Consider the following 23913-nt stretch of genomic DNA (forward strand, 5'->3'; position numbering starts at 1 on the left):
ATCCACAAGACGAACTATAAAAGTGGAGAAAATCAGCGGCAAATTCAATGCCGGCAAGCATGACAGGCATGAAAAAGCAGTTGCTCAAGAAGCCATACATTTTCCGGCATGTGCATTGTTGCGTCTCTCTGCGCGTGACTTCTTGGTAGCCCGCCCGCGCTTCGCTTTCAAAAGGACGTCATTTAAAGATAATCTGAAAGGAGGACACCGGCTTGCAAATCTCGCAAGGCTAGATCCGCCGGCAACCTCCTTTTCTTCTTACACGAATGAACTAATTATTTATTTCCAACGCTTCATTTGCGCTTCTGATAAACAACAGTTTATAACGTGCAATCTAGTGGCGGAAACGTATCCTTTGTGACTTTACTGGGACAATCACATGATGGGTTTACAGGATAGGTTAAAACGACTGCGCCTCAGGCGAAAGTTATACCATATGCGATTGCATTTGCGTCTAGCACTATTTTCCTGTTTGAAGGGCTCTCGAAAATTGCCTTTAGCGCATCCATGCACCGTACCAAAGGCAAGAGCCGTGCGCTTTTTACGTCACGAGCATCATCGTGGATCAACAGGAGGTGGTCACTGCGAACGGACGAAAAAAAAAATGCATTCTGTCCCTTTTTGTGCTAACCGGCGTTCGCAGTAAAATCAAATTCTGTCCCCAACTTTTACGGCAATTAATTAAAAAATAATCTATGCATGATTTCGTAAAGTTAGCTTCGCCGCACTAAAGGTATGCTATGTAATGAAGCTTACACATTGTATTGTGGTCTGTTTACGTCTTCACTGCATAACTATTCGTGATGCAGTGAAGACGCAGCGGAGGAGGCAAGATTCACCCTCATCAAAGCGTCACGAAACTTTGCTTCATGCTTTATAGTTTATTTAACCTAACTTCTAGCCGATCTGGGTGCACTACTACGGTAGTGTCGTTGCCAGACTGCCTTTCAGTACGAACCCAATGACTGATCCGTTTCTAAGCTCGTGAGCGCTGACTCAACGAAACTTCACGTCGGTTTAGTGTCAGTTGTGCTACAGCAGCGGGCAGTTATTGCATACTTTACTCATGCGGTGTGGACATGCACTATTGGACAAATTAATGCCTATCTCCTCAACACATAGGTAGTCATAACTGTTGAGAAATTCAACACATATGAGTGTGCAAGAACGTTAACATATGTGTTGAGAAATTCTTTCTGCCCACAAGCGCTGTTTGTAAGTATGCGTGAGTTTGATGCGGGTGCGTATGTGTGCCCTTACTGCTGATCGCCAGCCAACCCCCACCCCTCCATGGCCTCTGCCCAATTTGTAAAATGATGCTGGTGGCGATTTTCGGGCCAGGGAAAATCCAAAATGACATGAAAACCACGTTCAAAGAAAATGTTGGCACTCAGAACGGCAGAACTGCCGACAGATTCATATGTTACGCGGCACGTACAATCTCCGAACACGTCCTAAAAGGACGAGCCCGAGAAGGAATGAATATAACACTACACTAGCATTTGGAATTCACGCGTGAATATGCACAGATTCAACGTTCACGCTGATAAAAATGGTGGAGCAGTAGAGATGTACCTTTTCAATTCGTCATGGATTCTGTGTCAACAACAGCTCGTGGACTCGCTTGTACCTGATCCCCGTGAGCTTTTCTTTTTCTACGATATAATGATGTGTCTGCGACATTCAGTAGCCTTGAACATAATGGGTGATTATCAGCTGCACAGAGAAAGAGAGTGAGACAGTAATTAAAGACAAAAATGTTGATCAGCATCGAGCCTGGCTGACTATATAGTGGCAGGGAAGTGCGGATGAGAGGGCAAGATGGTAAAATGAGGTGTTCACGAGAGTCGCCGACATGACAGTTTTCAGCGCTTTGCCACAGCACCTGCATAGATCAGATTATCTTCAATGTATAGAAAAAAGAAAAATTAGGACACCTACGCACTAGTGGTACCAAGACTGTGGAAGCAGCGGAGCTGGTGCCGTTGCCCTCCTCCTTTTCCTCCTTCTTATCCTCACTTACCCTTCCCACCCTTTACTATACTATACTATACTATACTATACTATACTATACTATACTATACTATACTATACTATACTATACTATACTATACTATACTATACTATACTATACATGGCTATACTTGCGTTCCCTTTTTTCTATCTTTTTTCTTTCTTCCCTTTAATTCTCTCTCTCTCTGTACTCGCTCTGGCGCCCATCAGAGTTATTGCATCCCACGCCGGACAAATCGACGCACGTGTTCTGGGAGCCAATCAGAAGAGGAAGAAGAGGACGAAGAGAGCGCGTGCCGGTTCATGATGATGACAGTTTTCAGGTCACGCCAAGCACGCGTCAAAACGAGAAGCTTAACAGCTACGTTGTAAAAATCGAGTAAGAACGCACAGAGAAGCCGTTGAGCAAGACGGTTGCTCGCAAAAGTAGTAATCGTGCTTTGCAATGACCAGAACTTGCGACGATATTCGTTTTCTCGCGCGCTTAATGAAGCCCTTGAAATGAATCGCGGTATTACTATATTTCGCGCGATTCAGATGGTGGTCAGCTAAGAATTGCCTTATTCTGGACTACTTCGTCTTGCTAACTGGCTTTAAGCCATTGTGCCTTATGACAGCCACCAACTTGCAGCGAAGTTCTCCAGCGGTAACGGTGAGCAGGTACACCTTGCCAGGAAGACCCCCGCGTGCACTGCTTTCGCCCCGTCCCTTTCTCGCGGGCCGTCCCACGTCGGAAGGAGCGAGAGTGATCACGTGACTCCCCCGTTCACCCTCCCCTCGACGAACCGCTTCTTCCTCCTCGGCCAACAGCGGCCGCTCGGCGAAGCGGCAGCGGCCGTAGCGGCGTTCAGCCAGCGCCGAGCAGCCAGCGCTGCGCAAGTGACAGTGAACATGGTGCCTCGCCGTTCGCGACGCTTTTGTGTGGCCAGCTAGCGGTGCCTTCCGACGTGTTTCGAGTGTGCGTGCACCAGTGACCATGGTGGGTTCCTGATCGACGTCGTAACCCGGAGTTACCACACCGGTGCCGCTCAATCGGTCCCCGAAAACACAACGACGCGCGTCATGGATGTGGTCGGCGAGGACCAAGCGCTGCAGGCGGTCTTGGGTAAGTTCGCCTCCGTCGCCTCTCCTCCTCCTGCTCGCCCTTTCGCGCTTTCTCTCTCTCACATCTGTGGCGCAGAGCGGAGCCTGCCTACCTGTTGCATGTTGTTATTGCACTCTCTTGGCGGCGGGACCTCTCGATTTCCGGGGGGAAAGGAAGAGAAAAAACGCGTGTCCCCCCCCCCCCCCTTAGCTTTGCAGTTTTTTGCTTCGATTCCTCCGCTCTCGCGAAAATGTTGGTTCCTTGTTGGGTCGCGCACGCGCGCGCTTCGGTGAATCGACGACCGTTTCGGAAAAGTTTCGCGCATCCTTTTAAGCGCTCGCGTTTGTTTATCGAGTTCCGGCGCGCGGCCTCGGAGTTTCGGACTTGCGCTTTGACCCGGCCTCACGGCTTCACGGAATTACGTTTTTCGGTCACACCATTCCATCCCTGCCTTTCGTCCAAGGTTGGGTCGCGCGCGTCCTAGGGCATGTCGGCAGCCCGTGCCTGCGACCGCTGCTTGCCGGACGTCTACGTCAGCCGGTCGGTGCGGCTGGTTAGGCCTAAGCGCCCGCTCGGCCCTTCATGGCCCAACATTCACGGTCATTCACATTCCGTTGCGAGAGGGGGGCCACCGCTAGCTGTTGCCGCCGCCTCCGGCGTGCTTCGCCGCCTGATCCTTTAAAAACTCGAAGGCGTTTAATTCCTTTAGCGTGCTAGTTTTGCACGCGGGAGGTCCTGCCGTGCCGATAAAGCAGCGATCGCATGTCGTACAGCTTGGTTTACGTGAACGTGCCCGGACTGCAGCTTACAACATGTCGGCTTCGAGTACAGTTTGAATGAAACTTGCCTATATAGCGGCCAGTCGGCCGCTATTGAGCTGTCGTTTATTACAAACATGTGCAGAGGCCAGCGCCGTAATAATACCAAACACAATCATACCGCATGTCAAGTCCTTGTGCTTTAAAATTCAAGCATGAACAGAAGCTTGTAGGCTGCATGCATGCTAACGCGAAGTATCAGTTGCGGACGGTGACAGCGTCCACAGCCACGCGCCCGACCGCTCTAGACAAGTGTGATTCAGACTGCACACCTTCGCTAACTGTCATTCGGCAGTGGCTCGGATAACGTTATCATTGATACCGATGTGCGTTCATTCAGCACAGTGTAAGGTTAACGCGCTCTAATAATTGCGCCCTTGGGACGAATGGAAACAACGCGCCGATGAGAGATGCGCGCGGAGATCCGCGCAATGGAATCGCGTCGTATACGATCTGTTTACAGCGCATTCTTTGCCGTTGTATCACGCCTCCGGAGCTCGGTTGCTTTGTTGTTGCGCGCACAGCGCGCGACTCGTTGCGCAACGAAACTCATGCGCCGAAGCAACGTGACATCTTACATCCTGCAACAACAAGATGATAAACGCCGTAGGAGATCCAGAGACAGGAAGTTTTGTTTTATGCGGGGAACTTCGTAATTAAGCAGTCATGACGTCGCCCTCCTGGTTCATTCATGCGGGAGAACATTCGTAACGCGTTTGTTCAGACTTCCTGTATAAGCAGGCACCGTGAACTTGCTTTTTTACTGCACTGTGCAACTTGATACCTTTTATAAGCAACATTGTCACGCTTTCTTTGCTATGGCGCATTGTTTATACGCTTTCCAGCGTCCGGATAAACACACACACACGCGCACATACACATTTTTTAAATATTTCTTTAAGTGACTGAACATCACTCTTGCCAAGTATATAATTTTAGAAATAATTTCTTTCAATACAGTCTTATCGTAAGGTGTAACGTACTTACGATGACGTGACCGAATTGTGCCGGTTGACAAATGTCAAAAGGAAAATGCTGCTATATGGGAATAATAATATATGGGGTTTAACGTCCCAAAACCACCATATGAATATGAGAGACGCCGTAGTGGAGGGCTCCGGAAGTGTCGACCACCTGGGGTTCCTTAACGTGCACCTAAATCTAAGTACACGGGCCTCAAACATTTTCGCCTCCATCGAAAATGCAGCCGCCGCGGCCGGGATTCGATCCCGCGACCTGCGGGTCAGCAGTCGAGCGCCATAACCACTAGACCACCGTGGCGGGGCGCTATAGGGGGATCAAGGTTGGCAATCGCCCGAGTGAAAATAACACATTAATCAAATATGATGAAAATCATGAATTGAAATAGAGTTTTAAAAAATACGGGATTTTTGTTCTTCGCGCGTAAACGAATTCAAGATGGTTCATGTGATTAATATCTTGAAGAATGCTCAGAGAATTTATGGAGTTAGATTTTTTAAACTTAATCTTTTTTTTTGCCGAATTATTGTGGTCAAGCAGATCTTATTATGGATAAACGTATTGCCCGCAATATATGCAGGATAATTGTAGTCAGTATACCTCCCCCTTTCGCGAAATGTTGTCTCCGTTTGAACGACTATGTCCGTGATGATTGCCACTGTATCTGTAAATGTGTATCACCGACCGTACTCATCGATGTATCCGATTAAACACCTTCCTCGAACTCACGAGACGTGGCTGCAAGCGCGCAGAAATGTTCACATTGAAAACATCCGCTTTCATGTGAGTAGCTTGGTCATGTCGTTTATACCGAGACGTGCGCATATTACGTTAACCGCTAATGTACGTAATATCCGACAGACTTTTTGTTTTATTTTCACGTGAAAGTACTAATACAGTATTTGTGGGGTTTAACGTCCCAAAACCACGATATCATAACGAAGGACGCCGAGGGCTCCAGAAATTTCGGCCAGCTGGGGTTCTTTAACGTGCACCTGAATCCAAGTACACGGGCCTCAAGTATTTTCGCCTCCATCGAAAAGACGGCCGCCGCTGCCGGGATTCAATCCCGCGACCTTCGGGTCAGAAGTCGAGCGCCATAACCACTAGACCACCGGGGCGGGTACGGGAAAGTACGTTCGATGTAATCGGTGTGTGAATCCAATTTCAACGCTGGTTTCACCGTGGCCTAGCGTCGACGTCCACGTGTCTTCTCACGCGTCATTACACATAGCGAAGGGAAGAAACGATTCTGAGGATGAGACATCGGCTACGTTTTGTAGATAGCTCCTGTACGGAGAGTGGCTACACGTCATTTGGCTGCGCGGTCATTTGAGCTTTCAAAGCGAGACGCAGCCAGCTCCCAACCCGCCTCTCCCCGTCTACCCGCTTATAACGAACACCCATTTCCTCGTTCATTTGTGTACCTACATTCGCGCTTCGCATAACCGAAAGGTAATCACGCGAAACTCTTTGGATTAATGCGAACTCGTGAAGGAAGCTAGCGTCGAATTGCGTCCTTGCCTGAGCACGCGTGCGCTATACGTGTCGTTTCAGGCACGGCGCACATACTTTGGCAGCGTTCTGTAGGGAGTATCGATATTCCGGATTTAGTATTTGCTGATAAGAAATTATAGAGCGAAGGAAACACAGACGCACACAGACGCTCACGCACACGACGCGTCTCGATCTCTGGAAGGTGCCTCGGGCTCATCTGGCTCATCGAAAGCGCCGATTCCGGCGCGCCAGCGCGCAAGGAGGCGAGCGGCCGCAGAAATTTTATGACCGCCATGTTTCTCTCTGACTGCGATTTGTCGCGGCCATGCCGCTTGCTGCAGTCCACCAGCAGGATGTGTGTGTATAAAAAAAGCGGCGGCCGCCCATAGGAAGAACAACCGTCCGGTTCGGCTCTCCGTGACGTCAGCGACCGCGTGGGAGAGGAGGAAAGAGAGAGTTCGCAAGAGCGAGAAAGAGAGAAAGCCTAGAAAACAAGTGTAGTTTTTAGGGTGAGAGCGAAAGAAAGTCGTAATAGGGGGGGGGGGGGGCCCTCGCCCACACCTCCACGGTGGTCAGGCCGGGTTTGTTTCGCAAGGGGTTTGCAACGCGCCCGACGGGGAAAAATAATTCATGCACCTCGCGTATACACCACGCCGATCGTCGATGTGATGTAGCAGCTTTTTTTTTTTCTTTTTTTTATGCCCGCCAGGCTGCAAAATTGTATGATAGCCCTCTCTTATATATGTGTGTGATTGGTGCAACGTGTGGAACACGACTCGTTTCGGGCGTATAAAAAGGGGGCGTCAAAGTTTTCAATTGTGTCCTCTCGTGCATTTCTTTTAAAAATAGGGGTCGACTGCCATGACCCCGCGGATCACGCCTCTTTCGTTGACCCGCCGTTGATAGCTGCCAGAACGATTCCGCGATGATAAGCTTGCGCTTCTTTGCGTCGCGCCGGTTGTGTACGCCATTTTTATCGAGGCTGAGATGACGTCAGCGTGTGCCTCCTATGTAAGGCATACATGCTGCCAATGGTTGTGAATCACAGCGTCTTCTATAGGTGGTGTGTGTTGCTTTAGCGCGCGATAATGTTCCCTCCGTTTTCTGCAATTATTGCACGCGAGGGTCTGCTTACGAATGCTTGTTTTTTTCTTTTTCAGCTTTTCTCCGTCGTTTTCGTAATTCTTTACCGACTACGTGGCTTCGATTAACTACTCTGAAGGTTTGAGGGCCCAGGTGCTCAGACAGCAAGGGACGAGGCGTGGATAAGGAGAGGACGTTTATACACACGGTTGAGACACAAAGAAACACCTCAAATTAGAACTTTAGCGTTAGCATAGCGTCCAGAGCGTTCACCTAACGAGTGAACGTGGTCAAAAAGCAACATCTTTTGCAATTAGGCCCGCGGTGTGCGCCTGCTGCACACGTGTAGTAGTTTAGTGGTTGCGCTGAACTGCTGCGTCTGCTGCGGTGGTGATGTTTGTGGCACGATGATGGTAATGATGCTTCAGGCGGGTTAACCTGGCTTGACCTCGACGCCTTTGCGTAACCGAGGGTCGCTCGACCTCGCCATTGTACCTTGGAAATTCATTCCTGGCTGATTTCGTTCTACTCAATCTATGTTACGCGGCCGCCGTGTTTCGTTCTTCCACCGCGAGCCCTATTCCTTACAAAAATATATTTAGGCAGTCTATAGACACTCTAGAAATGGGTTTAGATAGTCTATGGACTGTCTAAATAAATCTTTGTAACAGCATTGGATTCACTGTTTCGTGTTTGTTATCGTCTATCAAACGTTGTTCCAGCGGTGTTATACATTCTCTTCGTCGTTCTACGCATCCGTGTTAGCGTTCTCACTATTATAGTAGAGGCAGGGTCCTTCAGTTATAGAAGGGTCATTCCACGCCAAACGTCCCAGACATTGCGCTCGACCCTCTCCAATTGTATTGTAAAAAATTGTGGACGTTCATATCAGTGCACTATTTGCCCTCGGAAAGTATTTTTTGGAAAAAAAATTTTTTTTGTCTATTAGAGTGATTTGAATTTTGCCGTAGTGGGTGAAACATAGGTTGCGAAAAAATACTCTAAAAACAGGGGCGTAGCCAGAAATTTTTTTTTTTTTTTTGGGGGGGGGGTTCAACCATACTTTATGTATGTTCGTGCGTGCGTTTGCATGTGTGCGTGTATATATACGCAAACAAAACTGAAAAATTTCGGGGGGGGGGGGGGTTTAACCCCCCCAACCCCCCCTTGGCTACGCCCCTGTCTAAAAAATACAATACTTTGCGTAACACCTTAAATATCTGCTGTTTACTTGAAAATGAGTGGCACTATCTTATTATCACCCATTGACGACCACTACTTTGTCTCACGATGTGCTTTGTGGTGAAGCAATGCTGCAGTTCTGCGCCCATTTTGATTATGTTTTAAAAATTCTACGAATATTACAGACAAAATAGGACTATATCACATGGCCGGATAGTTGGCAGTAAGCGTGTCAAAAAAGTATTGAAGTCGATGACCGAGTAGTTTCGAAGTGGAAGGGGCGCAAACATTGAAAAATGTGTGAAATGCTCCACGTTCAGGCACATGTAGAGTGGTGATGCAGTCCAAGTAAAAATGCACGCTTGGTCTCGTTGGGAAGAGTAAACAAAGGAGATTTATTTGTGAAAGTTTCATCAGAGTGTTTTTTGTTTTTGGGGAGAAACAAAAATTTATGTTGAGCGTTTGCGGCGTGCCTGGGCGCGGGCCCGTAAGTCCGCTTCACTGCGCCGCCACTGTTCCTTGGGGCAACGGAAGTATGCAGCGCCCACGCGGGTGGCACGATCGTGTGCTGCTGTGAGTTTTCACGTTGCTGAAAACTTGCAAACAGTGTATATGGCTGGCAGAATGTTTCTAAAGGGCACTAAAGGCTGCCGGTTAGTAGTCGGATCAGAGCACGATTTCACTGCCACGTCACTGCATGCACACGTACGACAGGCGCAGAGCTTGGGTTGTGTTTTCGATCTCTGCGGAGGTTGCAGTTCTTACTTCCGTTGCCGACGTATGGTCTTCGCCACTTGAAATGCCTGTGTTGCTGAGTAGGTGGTGAGCCAGGCATTAAGAGTGGTCAGTGATGATGGCACGAAAAGGTGAAACGTGCGCGTACCTTTGAGGGAGATTGTAGACTCAAACCTTGCTGAGAGCTCAACTTTCTGCCATGCTGCATGCGATGCTTTCATATTAGTAATCGTCTTGCGATTACTAAGCGAAGGCGATAGACATTTAAAAACTCGAAGCCGCCTTAAAGGCGGCTTCGTCCTTTTGTATATTTATCGCTTTCGGTTTCCGTTGTACAGGCTCTCCGTCTAAAATATGACACGATAGCAGTATACTCACCATTCGCAATGTTTATCTTACTCGCTGCCAAGGGATGCGGCCGAAAGACGAATCTTCGAGTGCCGCATGCTCGCTCGGCGACGCGATCACAGGAGCAAAGTTCACCTCTGCCGAAGATCCGAGCGTAAGAATACGTAGCACCATTCGGCTCCGAGGCACGAATGGCGCGAGTCACGTTCAAGCGAGCTGCCCATAAAAAAGAATTATAAGTGTATTCCCGGTGCCTGTTAGCCACTTTTATTATATAATAATATATTTTAAACGAACCATCACTCGTTCTCCCTGAAACTTCGTCGGCGGCACTGCGGAAAGCCGAAGAATGCGTGTCGAAACGCGAAAACTCACAGCAGCACACGATCGTGCCACCCACGTGGTCGCTGCATACTTCCGTTGCCCCAAGGAACAGTGGCGGCGCAGTGAAGCGGACTTACGGGCCCGCGCCCAGGCATGCCGCGAACGCTCAACATAAATTTTTGTTTCTCGCCAAAAACAAAAAAAACACTCCGACGAAACTTTCACAAATAAATCTCCTTTGTTTACTCTTCCCAAGAAGACCAAGCGTGCATTTTTACTTGGACTGCATCACCACTCTACATGTGCCTGAACGTGGAGCATTTCACACATTTTTCAATGTTTGCGCCCCTTCTACTTCGAAACTGCTCGGTCATCGACTTCAATACTTTTTTGACACGCTTACTGCTAACTATCCAGCCATGTGATATAGTCCTATTTTGTCTGTAATATTCGTAGAATTTTTAAAAAATAATCAAAATGGGCGCAGAACTGCAGCATTGCTTCACCACAAAGCACATCGTGAGACAAAGTAGTGGTCGTCAATGGGTGATAATAAGATAGTGCCATTCCTTTTCAAGTAAACAGCAGATATTTAAGGCGTTCCGTAAAGTATTGTATTTTTTAGAGTATTTTTTCGCAACCTATGTTTCACCCACTACGGCAAAATTCAAATCACTGTAACAGACAAGAAAATTTTTTTTTTCCAAAAAATACTTTCCGAGGCCAAATAGTGCACTGATATGAACGTCCACAATTTTTTACAATACAATTGGAGAGGGTCGAGCGCAATGTCTGGGACGTTTGGCGTGGAATGACCCAGAAATGTTTTAAAGAACCCTGGTAGAAGCGTTGATAACTATAATCTCTGAGGTGATGTCTTGACAAATACCGGCCGTGTTTTACGATCGACGCTATTATGGTCTCGGTTTCTCCTGTGCGACAGACAGCGCCCCGTAACGAAGCCAGTGCACAAAACGACAGCACTGGCTACTTTGCTGTGTGAAGATACAACGCGCGCGCCAAGTGTCCAAGGAAGTAAAGAAACGTTCAGTATGATGTCAAATGTTTTAGGAGAAGGGCGCGATTGCCATAGCAGCCGTTGCATATTTAGTTTTCCGTGCGCGCTGTCATGTGTTGTAAGGGTTTGAGGGAGTGGCAGGAAGGCCTTCTGCATGCAGACACCCGAATGGGACGCCACAGGGATGTCGCAGAGTCGGATTCCCGCAAGGGTTGCATAAAATAGCGCCACATCCTTGTTCAAGAACCACTTTGGTGGTCAAGTGGTTAGAGCCATAGAGTTTCCTACAATACTTACTAGAGGGAACTCTGGCGCTAGTGTCTATGGGAGCCGCAACGCATGACGCTTCAGCCAGCATGGGAATGATGGGTAGTACACAAATTTGTCTAAACTTCGTACTTTCGGCTCCGTTTGGCTCCGCGTCGGCTGCATCCGCTTTGTCGAAAAACAAAGTTCAGCAAAAGTCAGCAGTTTCACTTCGCCACTTTAACTTCATTAGGCTCAGCAATTCAAACCTGGTCACGAAGTTCACAACGGTCCATTCTTTTATCCGAAACGAACGCCAAAACACAGCAATAAACAAAGCCACAAGTACCCACAAGTACGTTTGAAGCCGCAAGCACGAAGACTAGGCAAATTTGTGTACTACCCATCATTCCCATGGTAGCTGAACGATCGCAGCGCCAGAGTCCCCTCTAGTTAATTTTAGGAAACTCTATGGTTAGAGCATCCGCTTCCAATGCTGGAAGCACCGGGTTCGACTCCCGTGCCGCCGGGCACCAACTGGGTTTTTCTAATGGGAAGAGAAATACTTTCCCCGGCCTGGCGCTCGGTGTTGTGGGTATCTTATAATCTCGAGTAAGTGGCATCTCCTTTCAGCTCTCTTCTTTCATTCCCCTCCGTCCTCATCCTCGCAACGACGCTGCGCCGTACTTCCTTATGTGTTGCAGAAATAAGCGTGTTTCTTGTCTGTAAACAACAACAACAACAACTACTACTACTACTGCTGCTGCTGCTGCTGCTGCTGCTACTACTACTACTACTACTACTGCGATTGCTAGTGGGAGAAAAATAAACACAGTTCTATTCGCGAGTCACCTTTCTACATAAAGAAGAGAAAAGCCTAATTGTACAGTGAGACGAGGCCTGCTAAGCCAGACAGAATGCATTGCAAGAACTATAACACGCATCGACGCCGCCGTGAACTTCCCGCTCCAACTCACAGTGACGTCATTGACTTTGACGACCCGCCTTGGAGTCATCACGATTTTGACGGCTTACCGTGACTTCCTTACGACGCCGACGCAGTTCAATTTCGCGTCGGTAAAGACCGGACAACGGTGCTTTGCCAAGGAGTCGAACGAAAAAAATTGGGATATGCTGAGCACTTTCTAGGAATGTTTAGGCGAAAGCTTAGTTGGACCTTCTGTTGATCTGTTGTTGAACTTTCTGCTCATTGAACTTTCTGTTTAGTACACGCGCAGCTGGCGCTCTCATTTCTATTTTTGGACCATTTGTTTTGGAACTTACACGACCTCGAAACACAGGCATTTAAGGCTTTCGCCTTAATAAGTGTTCAAGTTTTGTTTACTTCGCCCACGACGGCTGAAATGCGAGAAGACTCACTTCTTTCGTAACTTGCGAATGTTAGGTCTTTTAAAAGTTCTTAAGCATCCAGAACGTCCGCGGCACTGACAAAGTACTTGCTATGTTCTGCGTCAACTTAAGAATGCAGAACAAGTTGCGGCCACAAAGCTCACTGAACCCGTCCCGTCTGCCTCGGCATTCCAAAACAGTTTCCAAAGACCTTGGCGTCGCGGAAATGAGTGAGCGTTATTTACAGCCGCACCTACACAATTTCTGAGTAGGGACAGTTGTAAACACAACTGTGTTGTTAGGCGGTCGTATACTGTTCGAATTTGAGTTTGTCTCGAATTTAATTTGTGTATACATAAATTGTTTACTATACAAAGTAGACGCTTACCGAACATATTTGTTAAGGGGTCCCCAACGAATGTTAACAATGAAAAAAATGCAACTTGTATAGCAGCCGCGCTTGTTACTGCGTGATTACTATTATAGTCGGCCTACGCTCTTTGTACGAAGGCTGGCTAATATAGGCAGCCAAGAGCTACAACGTACTTTTTTTTCATTATGCTCGAAGCCACGAGAGCTAACGCTTTTCTTTTTTTCGTGTGTCCAAACGCCGAATGGGATCTATTGTCACTGAAACCGAGGATATAAAATATTCTATCATACTTTATAGACTTCCTCAAATCTCTTTTCACGGGGTAGTGTAACACGCTAGAGCTAAATCTAGAATGTACAAGAATAATGCCTGTTCGAGTATACACTATAGTTAAATTCATCTGGCCTTCCTGCCATGAAGGTTAATCTCTCGCTCGATTACAAAAATGTCCACAAACCTAAATTTCATTTGTTTTTTTTTTTCCTGAAACAGGAAGAAATGCTGAGGTTGAGATGTCACGATGAGTCTTACAACCATAGGCGTGCGCACAGGGGGGGGGGGGGAGGGCAGGGGGGCGTCACCAAAGAGGGGGGGGGGGGGCAAAATTGACATTGACCCTTCTAGTCACCTAAGAGGGGGGGGGGGGGCGAAATCTGCCCCATACATTGACTCAGTAGGGTGGGGGGGCGCTGCGATGAACCTTTGCCCCCCCTCCCCCCTGATGGGGAACCCCTGCGCACGCCTATGCTTACAACGTTATACTGTTTCGAACGAAAAGGCGCGATAATCGATGTTGTTCAAGTAAAGCAGCCGTGTACGCTTTCAAAATTATCTTGTTTCCGCCTCCACGTAGTTGTTGGTTTGAGACGATGCGAAGTAAATAGCAGGCAAAAAAGAAAAAGAAAGAGAATAGGAGATCAGGGCCGCGTATTCACAAAAGATGTCTTACGCTAAAGCTGTTCGTGAGAGAAAGCTTCAATGAACCCTGACTCAAGATATATAATTAGAGATACCGTGCGGTCAGTGTTGAAGATCACTTAGGAATTGGAAGCTTTGCGTATTCGGCCTCAGGTTGTTTAATGCTGTAAAATGGACGCAGAAATAAATGCTGCATTATGCTTGAATAGTGTACTAAAAAAATAGCAACACGCCCGGTGTTGCTTCCAAATAAACGTGTACGAAAATGTAGGGCCCTGTTCACGAAAGAGAGAGAGGGAAATGAAGGAGCGATACGGAGGTTAACTGGGCGTTGTGTGGTTTGCTACCCTACACCGCGTGAGAAGGAGAACGAGAGGGTAAGAGAGAGAGAGAGAAACACGTTTATGAATCGTCTCTGGACTTTTACACCTTTGACCACTTGTTGCTCTCGGGATGCCCTGCAGAACGTACACAGGCAAAACAACAACAACAACAACAACAAATCTACGGGTAGCACAAAGCCGTGTGCGAGATGTCCATTTAGAGGATTGACGTGCACTCCCACAAAGGAAGTACTCCTCCGTCGTTTTTGCAGGAGTATCTTCTTTTTTATGTATGTTCGCATATCCTCGCAATCGAAGTTGTTTTATTCTAATTGGGCACACTAGCAGTGTAAAACGCTAGTATGCCCACACTATGGCGTCATCATGAAGTCACATATCACCAAAATTCGCGACGTCATCACGACGTCACTATGGCACCACATAACCTGACTTCACATGGTGACGTCATCGCATGCTATCGTCGCTTGGTCAAAGGTGGGCCGATTCCGGGGGCACTGCAATACCACTTGAGGTGCATGAAGCTTGCAATGCCTCTGATCCCGGAGGCAATGCAAAACAAAATGACGTTGGTTGCGGAAAGCTTTCGAGTAGAGGGGAGATCGACGCAATCGGCCGAGAAAAATGAAGAAGAATATGAATTTCGCCTTCGAGTTGTCTTAGACAAATGCATTAAGGTCCGTGGGACTTTTCCATCGAAGGTGTACCCTATAAACCAAGTTTTGTAATGTTGTCGTTAATGCAGGTCAGGCGGGAACGTGCGTCGAGTGTTCAGTGCGCGAAGCAGGTTTCTCGCAGTTCTCAGAAATATGGAACCTGCGATGCGTAAGCGAGAAGGGACTGGCCCTGGTGGCGTCTTGTACTAGCTGTCTGCGACGACTCGTCGGGTCATCGAGCCAGCTCGGCGAGTATGTTACTGGGCAGAAGCATTGCAGCGTGCACGCATGCTCTACGCATAATCAGAGTGAAGAGCAAAGAAAAGATAAAGCGTATGGCTGTTTTATTTAAACATCAAGGCACGCGAACGCATAACCAGCTGCATACTTGAACATGATTATATTCCGGAAACTGCGGCCATTCGAGAACATACTTAGTGCTAAAACAGCGCGACCTTCTAAATTTTACGTGTGTGCCAACAGTGACCACTGCAGAGATGTTACAAAGACTGACACAACTGATACAAGTCTATGAAAGTACTCTCTTCACGCTCCGTCGTGAGTGAGTGAGTGAGTGAGTGAGTGAGTGAGTGAGTGAGTGAGTGAGTGAGTGAGTGAGTGAGTGAGTGAGTGAGTGAGTGAGTGAGTGAGTGAGTGAGTGAGTGAGTGAGTGAGTGAGTGAGTGAGTGAGTGAGTGAGTGAGTGAGTGAGTGAGTGAGTGAGTGAGTGAGTGAGTGAGTGAGTGAGTGAGTGAGTGAGTGAGTGAGTGAGTGAGTGAGTGAGTGAGTGAGTGAGTGAGTGAGTGAGTGAGTGAGTGAGTGAGTGAGTGAGTGAGTGAGTGAGTGAGTGAGTGAGTGAGTGAGTGAGTGAGTGAGGTGAGTGAGTGAGTGAGTGAGTGAGTGAGTGAGTGAGTGAGTGAGTGAGTGAGTGAGTGAGTGAGTGAGTGAGTGAGTGAGTGAGTGAGTGAGTGAGTGAGTGAGTGAGTGAGTGAGTGAGTGAGTGAGTGAGTGAGTGAGTGAGTGAGTGAGTGAGCGAGCGAGCGAGCGAGCGAGCGAGCGAAACATTAATTCATTTGAAATGCCATGTGGCTCATAGAAAAGGGACGGGGAGGGGTATTACAGGTGATAAACAAGGATTCTTACAGATGAAATGAACCAGATGATACTCCTATACTCCTTGAGATATGCAATTTCTTCCTGATCACTGCACTTTAACCAGATTTGACTATTTCTTTCTTTCTTTCTTTCTTCTTTCTTTCTTTCTTTCTTTCTTTCTTTCTTTCTTTCTTTCTTTCTTTCTTTCTTTCTTTCTTTCTTTCTTTCTTTCTTTCTTTCTTTCTTTCTTTCTTTCTTTTGTTTCTTTTATTTATTTTAATATGCATAAGAACTGCTCGTCCTCAACTATAAGTTTCTTTTTCTAAGCCACTGACAAATTCGCTTGCTTTAGAAGCACGATAAACACGGGAACGAAGCAGAGATACATACAGTACGGGCGCTGCGTCTCTGCTTCGTTCCCGTGTTTTTCGCGCTTCTTAAGCATGAAGCGATCCAAACTAGGCCAAATAGCTGCGTCGCTTCATATACGCTCTGTATACACGCTTCATACACGCTCAGCCCGCTATCGGTTCATGAACACATTTTATTTCGTACGCATAAGTCGTCACTTCTTGCAATCCAGACATATGTCGGTATTGTCGTTTACGATTATGGACCTTCGGTGGACACCTTTTCGCAGTGTCACATAACAAGGGTGTTATCTCAACGCGGGAACTGTTCGCATTTACCAGTGGGTGCTACGTGTCCATACTGTTCTGTTCCAGTGATGCAAGCAGATGTGTATACCATCTTATGTGGACATGCCAAGGGTTACGGTCGGAACGCTCCCGTCACCTCCTGCAAGCCGGCCTTCGCTACAGTGAGACAAGCAGTTATGACCGATGGATACACGACAACAGATTACACAAGACACTGTTTCACTTTATATATACACAACAACGGCCTAACGGCGCACATTTAATGCACATACACACAAAATATTATGCCTTGAGGGCAAGTCTATATCGCAATAACAAAAATATAATAAGATGTATGTATGTGTTTCACTTTATATATACACAACACCTGCCTAACGGCGCACATTTAATGCACATACACACAAAATATTATGCCTTAAGGGCAAGTCTATGTCGCAATAACAAAAAATCACAGCATATCCACGGAGTGAATGATGATGAGTGGGCGAAGCTGCGGAAGTTCATCCGTAAACCGTGAATCTTCCGTGAATTCTGCCCAGTACATCATCACCGACGTGAGATCGGGCGCGTTTATACTAAAGGTTCGATGAGTTATGACGACTTGCAGCTCACTTTAATTTTACATGTACGCTGTGAATTTTCATTGTTTAGAAAACCATTGCTTTAGAAAACATCTGGCGTCTTTCGTTAAGCAGCTGGCGTCTTTTCGTTTTGCTTTAGAAACATCTGGCGTTCTTTCGTTTTGCTTTTACAAAACATCTGGCGTCTTTCGTTGGTTTATTTCATCAATCAACGGTGTTTTGAACAAAATTTTTATTGTTTAATCACGCACAGGAGAAATCTCACCAGGCACTACCTTGGAGGTAAACAATGGCTGCTAATGGGAATGAGCGACAGAAGAAGTCGGCTTTTAGCTAACACTTACACTTCTACTTCTACTAACGTTTCCTACTGGAACATGCCAATGGCTGCTAATGGGGAATGAGAGACAGAAGAATTCGGCTTTTAGTTAACGCGCACGCTGCGAATTTTTTATTGTTCAACAACGCACAGGAAAAATCTCCCACCGGCACCACCTTGGAGGTCAAAGCGTAAGACTTGTTACGCACTACGACTACTACGACTAAGACTACGAGGGACGAACGGGTGCCGCCTTAAGGAGCTTCGCCCCTAAAATATAATAAGATGTATGTGTTGTACTGGGCATGCCGCACCTGCGGTGTAAGAAGGAGCTCCCATTGGCACACCTGCGCAATTCTCTTAGGCAGTTCGCTGCGTTTGTTAGGCTATCAGTTCAAGTTCACGGCTATACTTGGACTGAGATCACCGCCCACGTATACGTGCGTGAACAGCCTGACCAAAAAAAAAATAAAGTTTAATTCTCTCTCTCGCTCTATGAACTTAAGTTGTTGCTTTTCTCTATCCAGGTAATGTTATATACAATAAATCTTACGCCGTTGACATACGTAATAAACAAATAATAAAATGTTATCCGAGTTGAAATTGAAGACTGACGATGGACACCACGAAGCTGGTTGTTGATTCAGCGACAGCCCCTAATGAGCTTCAAGAGCCGACCGTTCCTCAGAAGATAAGAATAATGCGCAGCGGCATTAAATCAGTGTCGTGTTGGTGAACTGAAAGAAGTAATCGTGATCCATATATATATTTTTTAATTACTTTGGACACACGGGAAGGCTCGTAAATCTTGGCTTTCTGGGAGAAAAATGACGCACTCAACACCGTATCGATTATTTTTTTTTTCTTTTATGACCGTATCAATGAAGCCTTCGCTGCTGCCCGCGAAGTACGTAGTTTGGACACGTCCGCAGACGGCGACCACTGTTCGTTTCAACAAGACCGGCACAAAGCAGTCTATAGCACCGATCCCGTCTGCTAGCCAAGAAAAAAATGAATGCGGAACGTAAAGGAAGGTGGCTGTTGTCGTGAGCTTCGCTTTTTGCCCCTGCCCCGTCGATATTTAGCGTCGGTTTTAATGTTACAGTATAAACGACCCGACATGAAAGGCAACTGTCCTGTTTATGGGCACGTGGATTTGTTTGTTAATACCGGAAGTTTGATTTTCACGCAGGGTTGGTATGCTTTAGCTTAAAATTTCGCTAATTTTAGCGAGTGTTTATCGCCGAACGGCGATTTTACCTTGTGTTTGTGTATGTATGCGTGCGTGCGTGCGTGCGTGCGTGCGTGCGTGCGTGTGTGTGTGTGTATTTGTGTGTGTGTATTTGTGTGTGTGTGTGTGTGTGTGTGTGTGTGTGTGTGTGTGTGTGTGTGTGTGTGTGTGTGTGTGTGTGTGTGTGTGTGTGTGTGTGTGTGTGTGTGTGTGTGTGTGTGTGTTGCAGTTACCTGTAATATGCTGGTTCGGTAAAAAAGGAATGAAACAGACAAAAAAGACATTGGTTGAAAAAGTGCAGTATTCAAGAGGAACTTATATATCTCAAAAAGTACAAAGGGTAACTTATAGCCAGAGTTTCAATAATGGATAGTCCATGAACAAATAAAACATGAAGAGCTTGTAACTTCGGGCGAGTCATGATCATTATCAGTTGGCTACCTGTTGCAAAAACTGAATATTTTGAGCGGAGACTTGCCTTCTTTGTCCCTTCTCCCGCCTCCCCCAAACCCCAAAGGGAAACAAAAAAAAGAAAGATCATTTACGGGCACTCTTGAAAAAAAAATGCATGAGATATGCTTTAGGGAGTGGTTTGCGGGTAACTTCGCTCATGCGGAGTTCTTGAGTGTAAGGAGAAATACCGGATATATGAACGTCTTTGAATTACACTCCCGCTGGAACGGGGGAATGCGTATAATCTTGTGCTCAGCAACGCCGTGGCTGCCGATCTAGTGCTGATTTATAGCCACCTCGACAAGCTTACGTGTGTCAGTCGAATCAAAACGTCCAATAGTGATCGATTGAAAGATGAGGCTTAAATGGGAGACCCGCCTGCATAGGCGTACGCAAGGTTCTCCATTAGAGTTGGCAAAGTTTCACCGCAGCTCCGCCCCCCATCCCCGCCCCCCCCCCCGTCTTTCCTATCCCCTCCCTCTGAGGCCTTTACGATCAGAACGTAGTGCAGAGACGAGGCATATCAGCAGGGGCGTAACCAGAATTTTTTTTCGGGGGGGGGGGGGTGCAACCATACTGCATGCATGTTCCTTCGTGCGTTTGTATGTGTGCGTGTATATATACGCAAGCAAAACTGAAAAATTTCAGGGGGCGGGTGGGGGTTTGAACCCCCCTGATCAGGCGGAGGAGGCGTCCTCCTTCTGCCCCCCTGCCCCTGTGGGTCGAGGAAAAAAAAAGCTCGCTTAACCATGCGAGCCCTCTTGCACACTACAAAGCTAATAAATGCCCTTACGCGAGGATGCGTGTACGCATCTCATTCAGCGCGAGGACTCGTCAGGCTGTTATTTGTGCGGTGTCTGAGACATGGAGTGTTTACGTGTTGCCTGTTTGCCACTCAACCGTGCGCGGAAAACGCTGGCCATTTAGATAGCGCGCCAAGCGGCAGCAGGCCGTTGTGTGTAGAAATGTCACTACGCCCTTGGCTGGGAGACATCGCATAAAAAAAAAGAAAAAAAAAATCGGCAGATTCCACGCGTTGTGGGAATCGGTTTCATGCGAAGCAGTCAGCGAGTACTTCTAGGCTGTATTTTATGGCCTTGAGCCAAGCGCTATGAGGTGGATCGACGTATTTTTGTAATTGTAGTAGGTGTGCACATCGTGGGCTTACCAGGCACGTCTAAAACACTGGCGTTTAAACGGTAACTTATGGTGCGACGTAACGTCAGCCCTCACGTTAGAGTACATACGTCAGTATTATCGAAACTAAGTGAACTTACGGTGCAATCACTTGAATATCATACGCAACTTTCGTTAATGTATTCCTACGGGGTCGGCCAATGCTTCAATATAGCTTGCTGAATCATAGGAATACAAATGTACTGTTTATTAGAGTGCCACAAAAGCGGAGTCAACACTGGAACCACAGGCGTTAATCTGATATGACACCTGTATCATAGGTGTACATATGTAGCGTTTATTGCTTTGTTATAAAATTAAATAGCCAGCACCAGAACCATAATTGACGTTGAATCGACATTACGCCTGCATAGAGTGTTTTTCCAAAGCACTTTCTAGACCTGGCGTGGCTCTGTGGTAGAATACCTGACTGCCACGCAGAATGCTTGTGTTCGATTCCTGCTGGGACCGTAATTTTTAATCTTTGCATTCTTCGGGTCAACGCTGCCGATGTCGGTTTTTCTTAACGCTCTCGAAATTAATTACCAATGTCTGTTCTCACCGTTCCTGGGAAGATATAAACTGTCACTCACCTGTGGCGCATACCGGTACACCATGGCACGTGGTGAACGGGTATGTGCCACAAGTGTCTGGAGGCAATTGTTTGACGACGTACCTGACAGGATTTTCACGTCATTCATGTCATGACCCGACAGTCATATTTGTCAAATCCTCTTACCCTCTCATGACAATTTTGGTCTACACCAAGTTAAGGAGACGATCATGAGAGCACCCAGACGTAGGCGGTAAGATAGATAGATAGATAGATAGATAGATAGATAGATAGATAGATAGATAGATAGATAGATAGATAGATAGATAGATAGATAGATAGATAGATAGATAGAGAAACGCTCAAAGTGCCAAAGTGTTTCTAAGAAATGCTTCGCATTTAAAAGCTATCCATGCTTACATTCCATACCGTACACGGACTCTTCGGATATGATCATTCAGACCGCCGCGCCCCATTGCATGCCTTCTAGAGGTGTGCACGGGCTCCGGGTAGCCCGAAAGCCCGACCCGGCCCGCGGGCCGGGCTCGGGCGGGCCGACGTATTTTCAACTCGGGCCCGGGCCGGGCTCGGGCTACTTGGAGTTTTATCGGGCCGGGCTCGGGCCCGGTGCAAAGCCCGACTCAAGCCCGAAACATAGAGAATGAGCAGGAATTGTTTTCGAGCACGCATAGGGCGCCTTTTCCGCGACCGCCCTTTACCGCTTTTCCTTTCCATTCGCTACTTTAAACAAAAGGGGAGCAGGTAAAGCACTGCCTCTGTTGCACTCCGACAAACAGAGAAGTAACATAACCTGAGCTAATGACGGCGCCACGCGACTGTTCGCGTTAGATTTAAGGCCAAATCCTATATGAGTGAAAATGCACGCGACAGTGACGAGCGATCCGACGTAGATCGCCTTCGTGCAAGCTGACACTTGCATGGGCAAAAGCGCCGCACTTCGTTGAAGCCTAAATCGTTGGACTGCTTGCTGTTTTTGCACGACAATTTGTAATCTGTGTAATCATATTTGATATGCTCAATAAAATGCCAAATTAGCGGAAAACGATGTTTCTTTTTCGCAGCGAACCTTGAAAAAGCCGGGCCGGGCCGGGCCGGGCCGGGCCGGGCCGGGCCCGGGATTGTGTTTTCGTACGTCGGGCCGGGCCGGGCGGGCTCGCAGCCCTTTGCCGTCGGGCTCGGGCGGGCCTTCGACAAAGTCAGCGGGCCCGGGCCGGGCTCGGGCTCGGAAATACGGCCCGTGCACAGCTCTAATGCCTTCATATTCACTCCTCGTGTAAAATCTCCCCATCCCCTGTAAACAGATTATAGACGGCTGCATAACACTTATTGCATCACGCCAATCGCTCTTCGCTTTCTCTGGCAAATTATACTCTCCTGCCTCGGTTGAGGCCGTAACAAATCACGTTTATCCGGGATTAGTACGCTCTAAAACAATTCACTCCCTTAGAGGTGTTTCGTTGTCCTACGGTTAACACACTCTCTTTTACGGCCATAAAAATTTTATTACGCCAGACAGTGAGCTCTAACTATATATATACGATGATAAAAGGCGTCATTAGGAACACTAGTGATTTTGGCTACCTGGCATGCGCATAAACATCCGATACAAAAGCTTCGCAGCGGTAGCTGCGGAAATATTTATATTGCACTCGCTGCGTAGTCTCCTGCTGCCATCGTCGCTTTTACTCGCAATGGAACGTCGGCAATAACGAAAGTTGTATTCGCTCCTGCGTGCCTACCATTCGACCTCACCCTTAAATGGGAGGATGTTAGCCGTGAGACAACTGCTGTGTTGGTGGGTGGCAGTCCCGGCGCAGCAGCAGTCGAGAAAGACCGGCGGTGGCTGACGCGGCCGGCGGGGACGCCAACCAGCCACGGACACGCGGTTTGGCGCGAAGCGCCGAAGAAAAAGAAACGTCCACACTCAGCGAGTACTCTTCACACACTGCGTTTATTTACACGTCGCTTGTTGAACATGAATTAAAATGCCAGAGCGGCGCCCCCTGGCATTCTCACAGAACAATTGGGAAACCGAAACTGGTGGATACAATCACAACACAACAACAACCAAACAACTTTTACACAGCGATAAAGGTGTTGGAAAATTTTGTGTGTGGTGGTAGGGAACTCGAATTCACGAGATCTGCTGAAGTGCATACTGGCACTAATGCATTTCACACGCAGTCTCAACTCCTTTAACAGTAGCTATATGGTCTGGGCAATGGAACAATATTCGTTTCAGATAAGTACAACCACCGTATTCACCGGTACCGATCACATTTACCTGCAGTACTTGGTAGAATGTCGCGCAACTAGCGATAGGCAGAGTGCAGGAAAGGATGGAATTTTGCACATTATAGAGGGGAAAAAATGCGCTGCTTGCAATCAGTCGCGCAAGTCTGGGTCGTAGCATAGCTGGTGGGAACGTTTCATCTCCTCTTGTTGGTCATGTGTACAGAATGCTTGGGCGGTGGGTGACTGAGCACGTTCCGTGTCATGATGACGATAATTTTCTATCTACGACACACGGCAAACCTGGACCATAACAGCTCTGAGCTGTAAAAGCAGTGGTACGAATTAGCTGTAGAACGTGAGTAGAAGCTATGAATTGTAATTGTGATTAAAATGGGGAAAAAGCGGTGGGAGGTCATGCACGAGTAATGCTTATAGTTGGACTAACATAATAAATGCCCGCGCTATGAAAAACATGATCGAGGGCGGCGGATTAGATCGATACGATTACAAAATTTCCAGGCACTGGACAGTGCTCCGCTAATGCAGGACAGGAGCAAATGATGTTCTCGTGAAAATGGTGAGGAAGTCGTGCTTAGGTCGGGCAGGGGTGGCACTTGCACCAGC

At 47.3% G+C, this 23913-nt stretch overlaps 1 protein-coding gene across 1 annotated transcript in view; it reads left to right on the forward strand.

The window, feature by feature from the left end:
- Window positions 1–2853: 2853 nt before the first annotated feature.
- LOC119383142 (myelin regulatory factor-like protein) overlaps window positions 2854–23913 on the forward strand; it is a 118756-nt gene continuing 97696 nt past the window's right edge. The window contains exon 1 of the mRNA XM_037651155.2: window positions 2854–3118. Coding sequence (XP_037507083.1) covers window positions 3076–3118 — 43 coding nt within the window. The 5' untranslated portion in view covers window positions 2854–3075. The remainder of the gene's footprint in view (window positions 3119–23913) is intronic.

This window comes from Rhipicephalus sanguineus, chromosome 2 (genome assembly GCF_013339695.2).
Source record: "Rhipicephalus sanguineus isolate Rsan-2018 chromosome 2, BIME_Rsan_1.4, whole genome shotgun sequence".
Taxonomy (NCBI): Eukaryota; Metazoa; Arthropoda; class Arachnida; order Ixodida; family Ixodidae; genus Rhipicephalus; species Rhipicephalus sanguineus.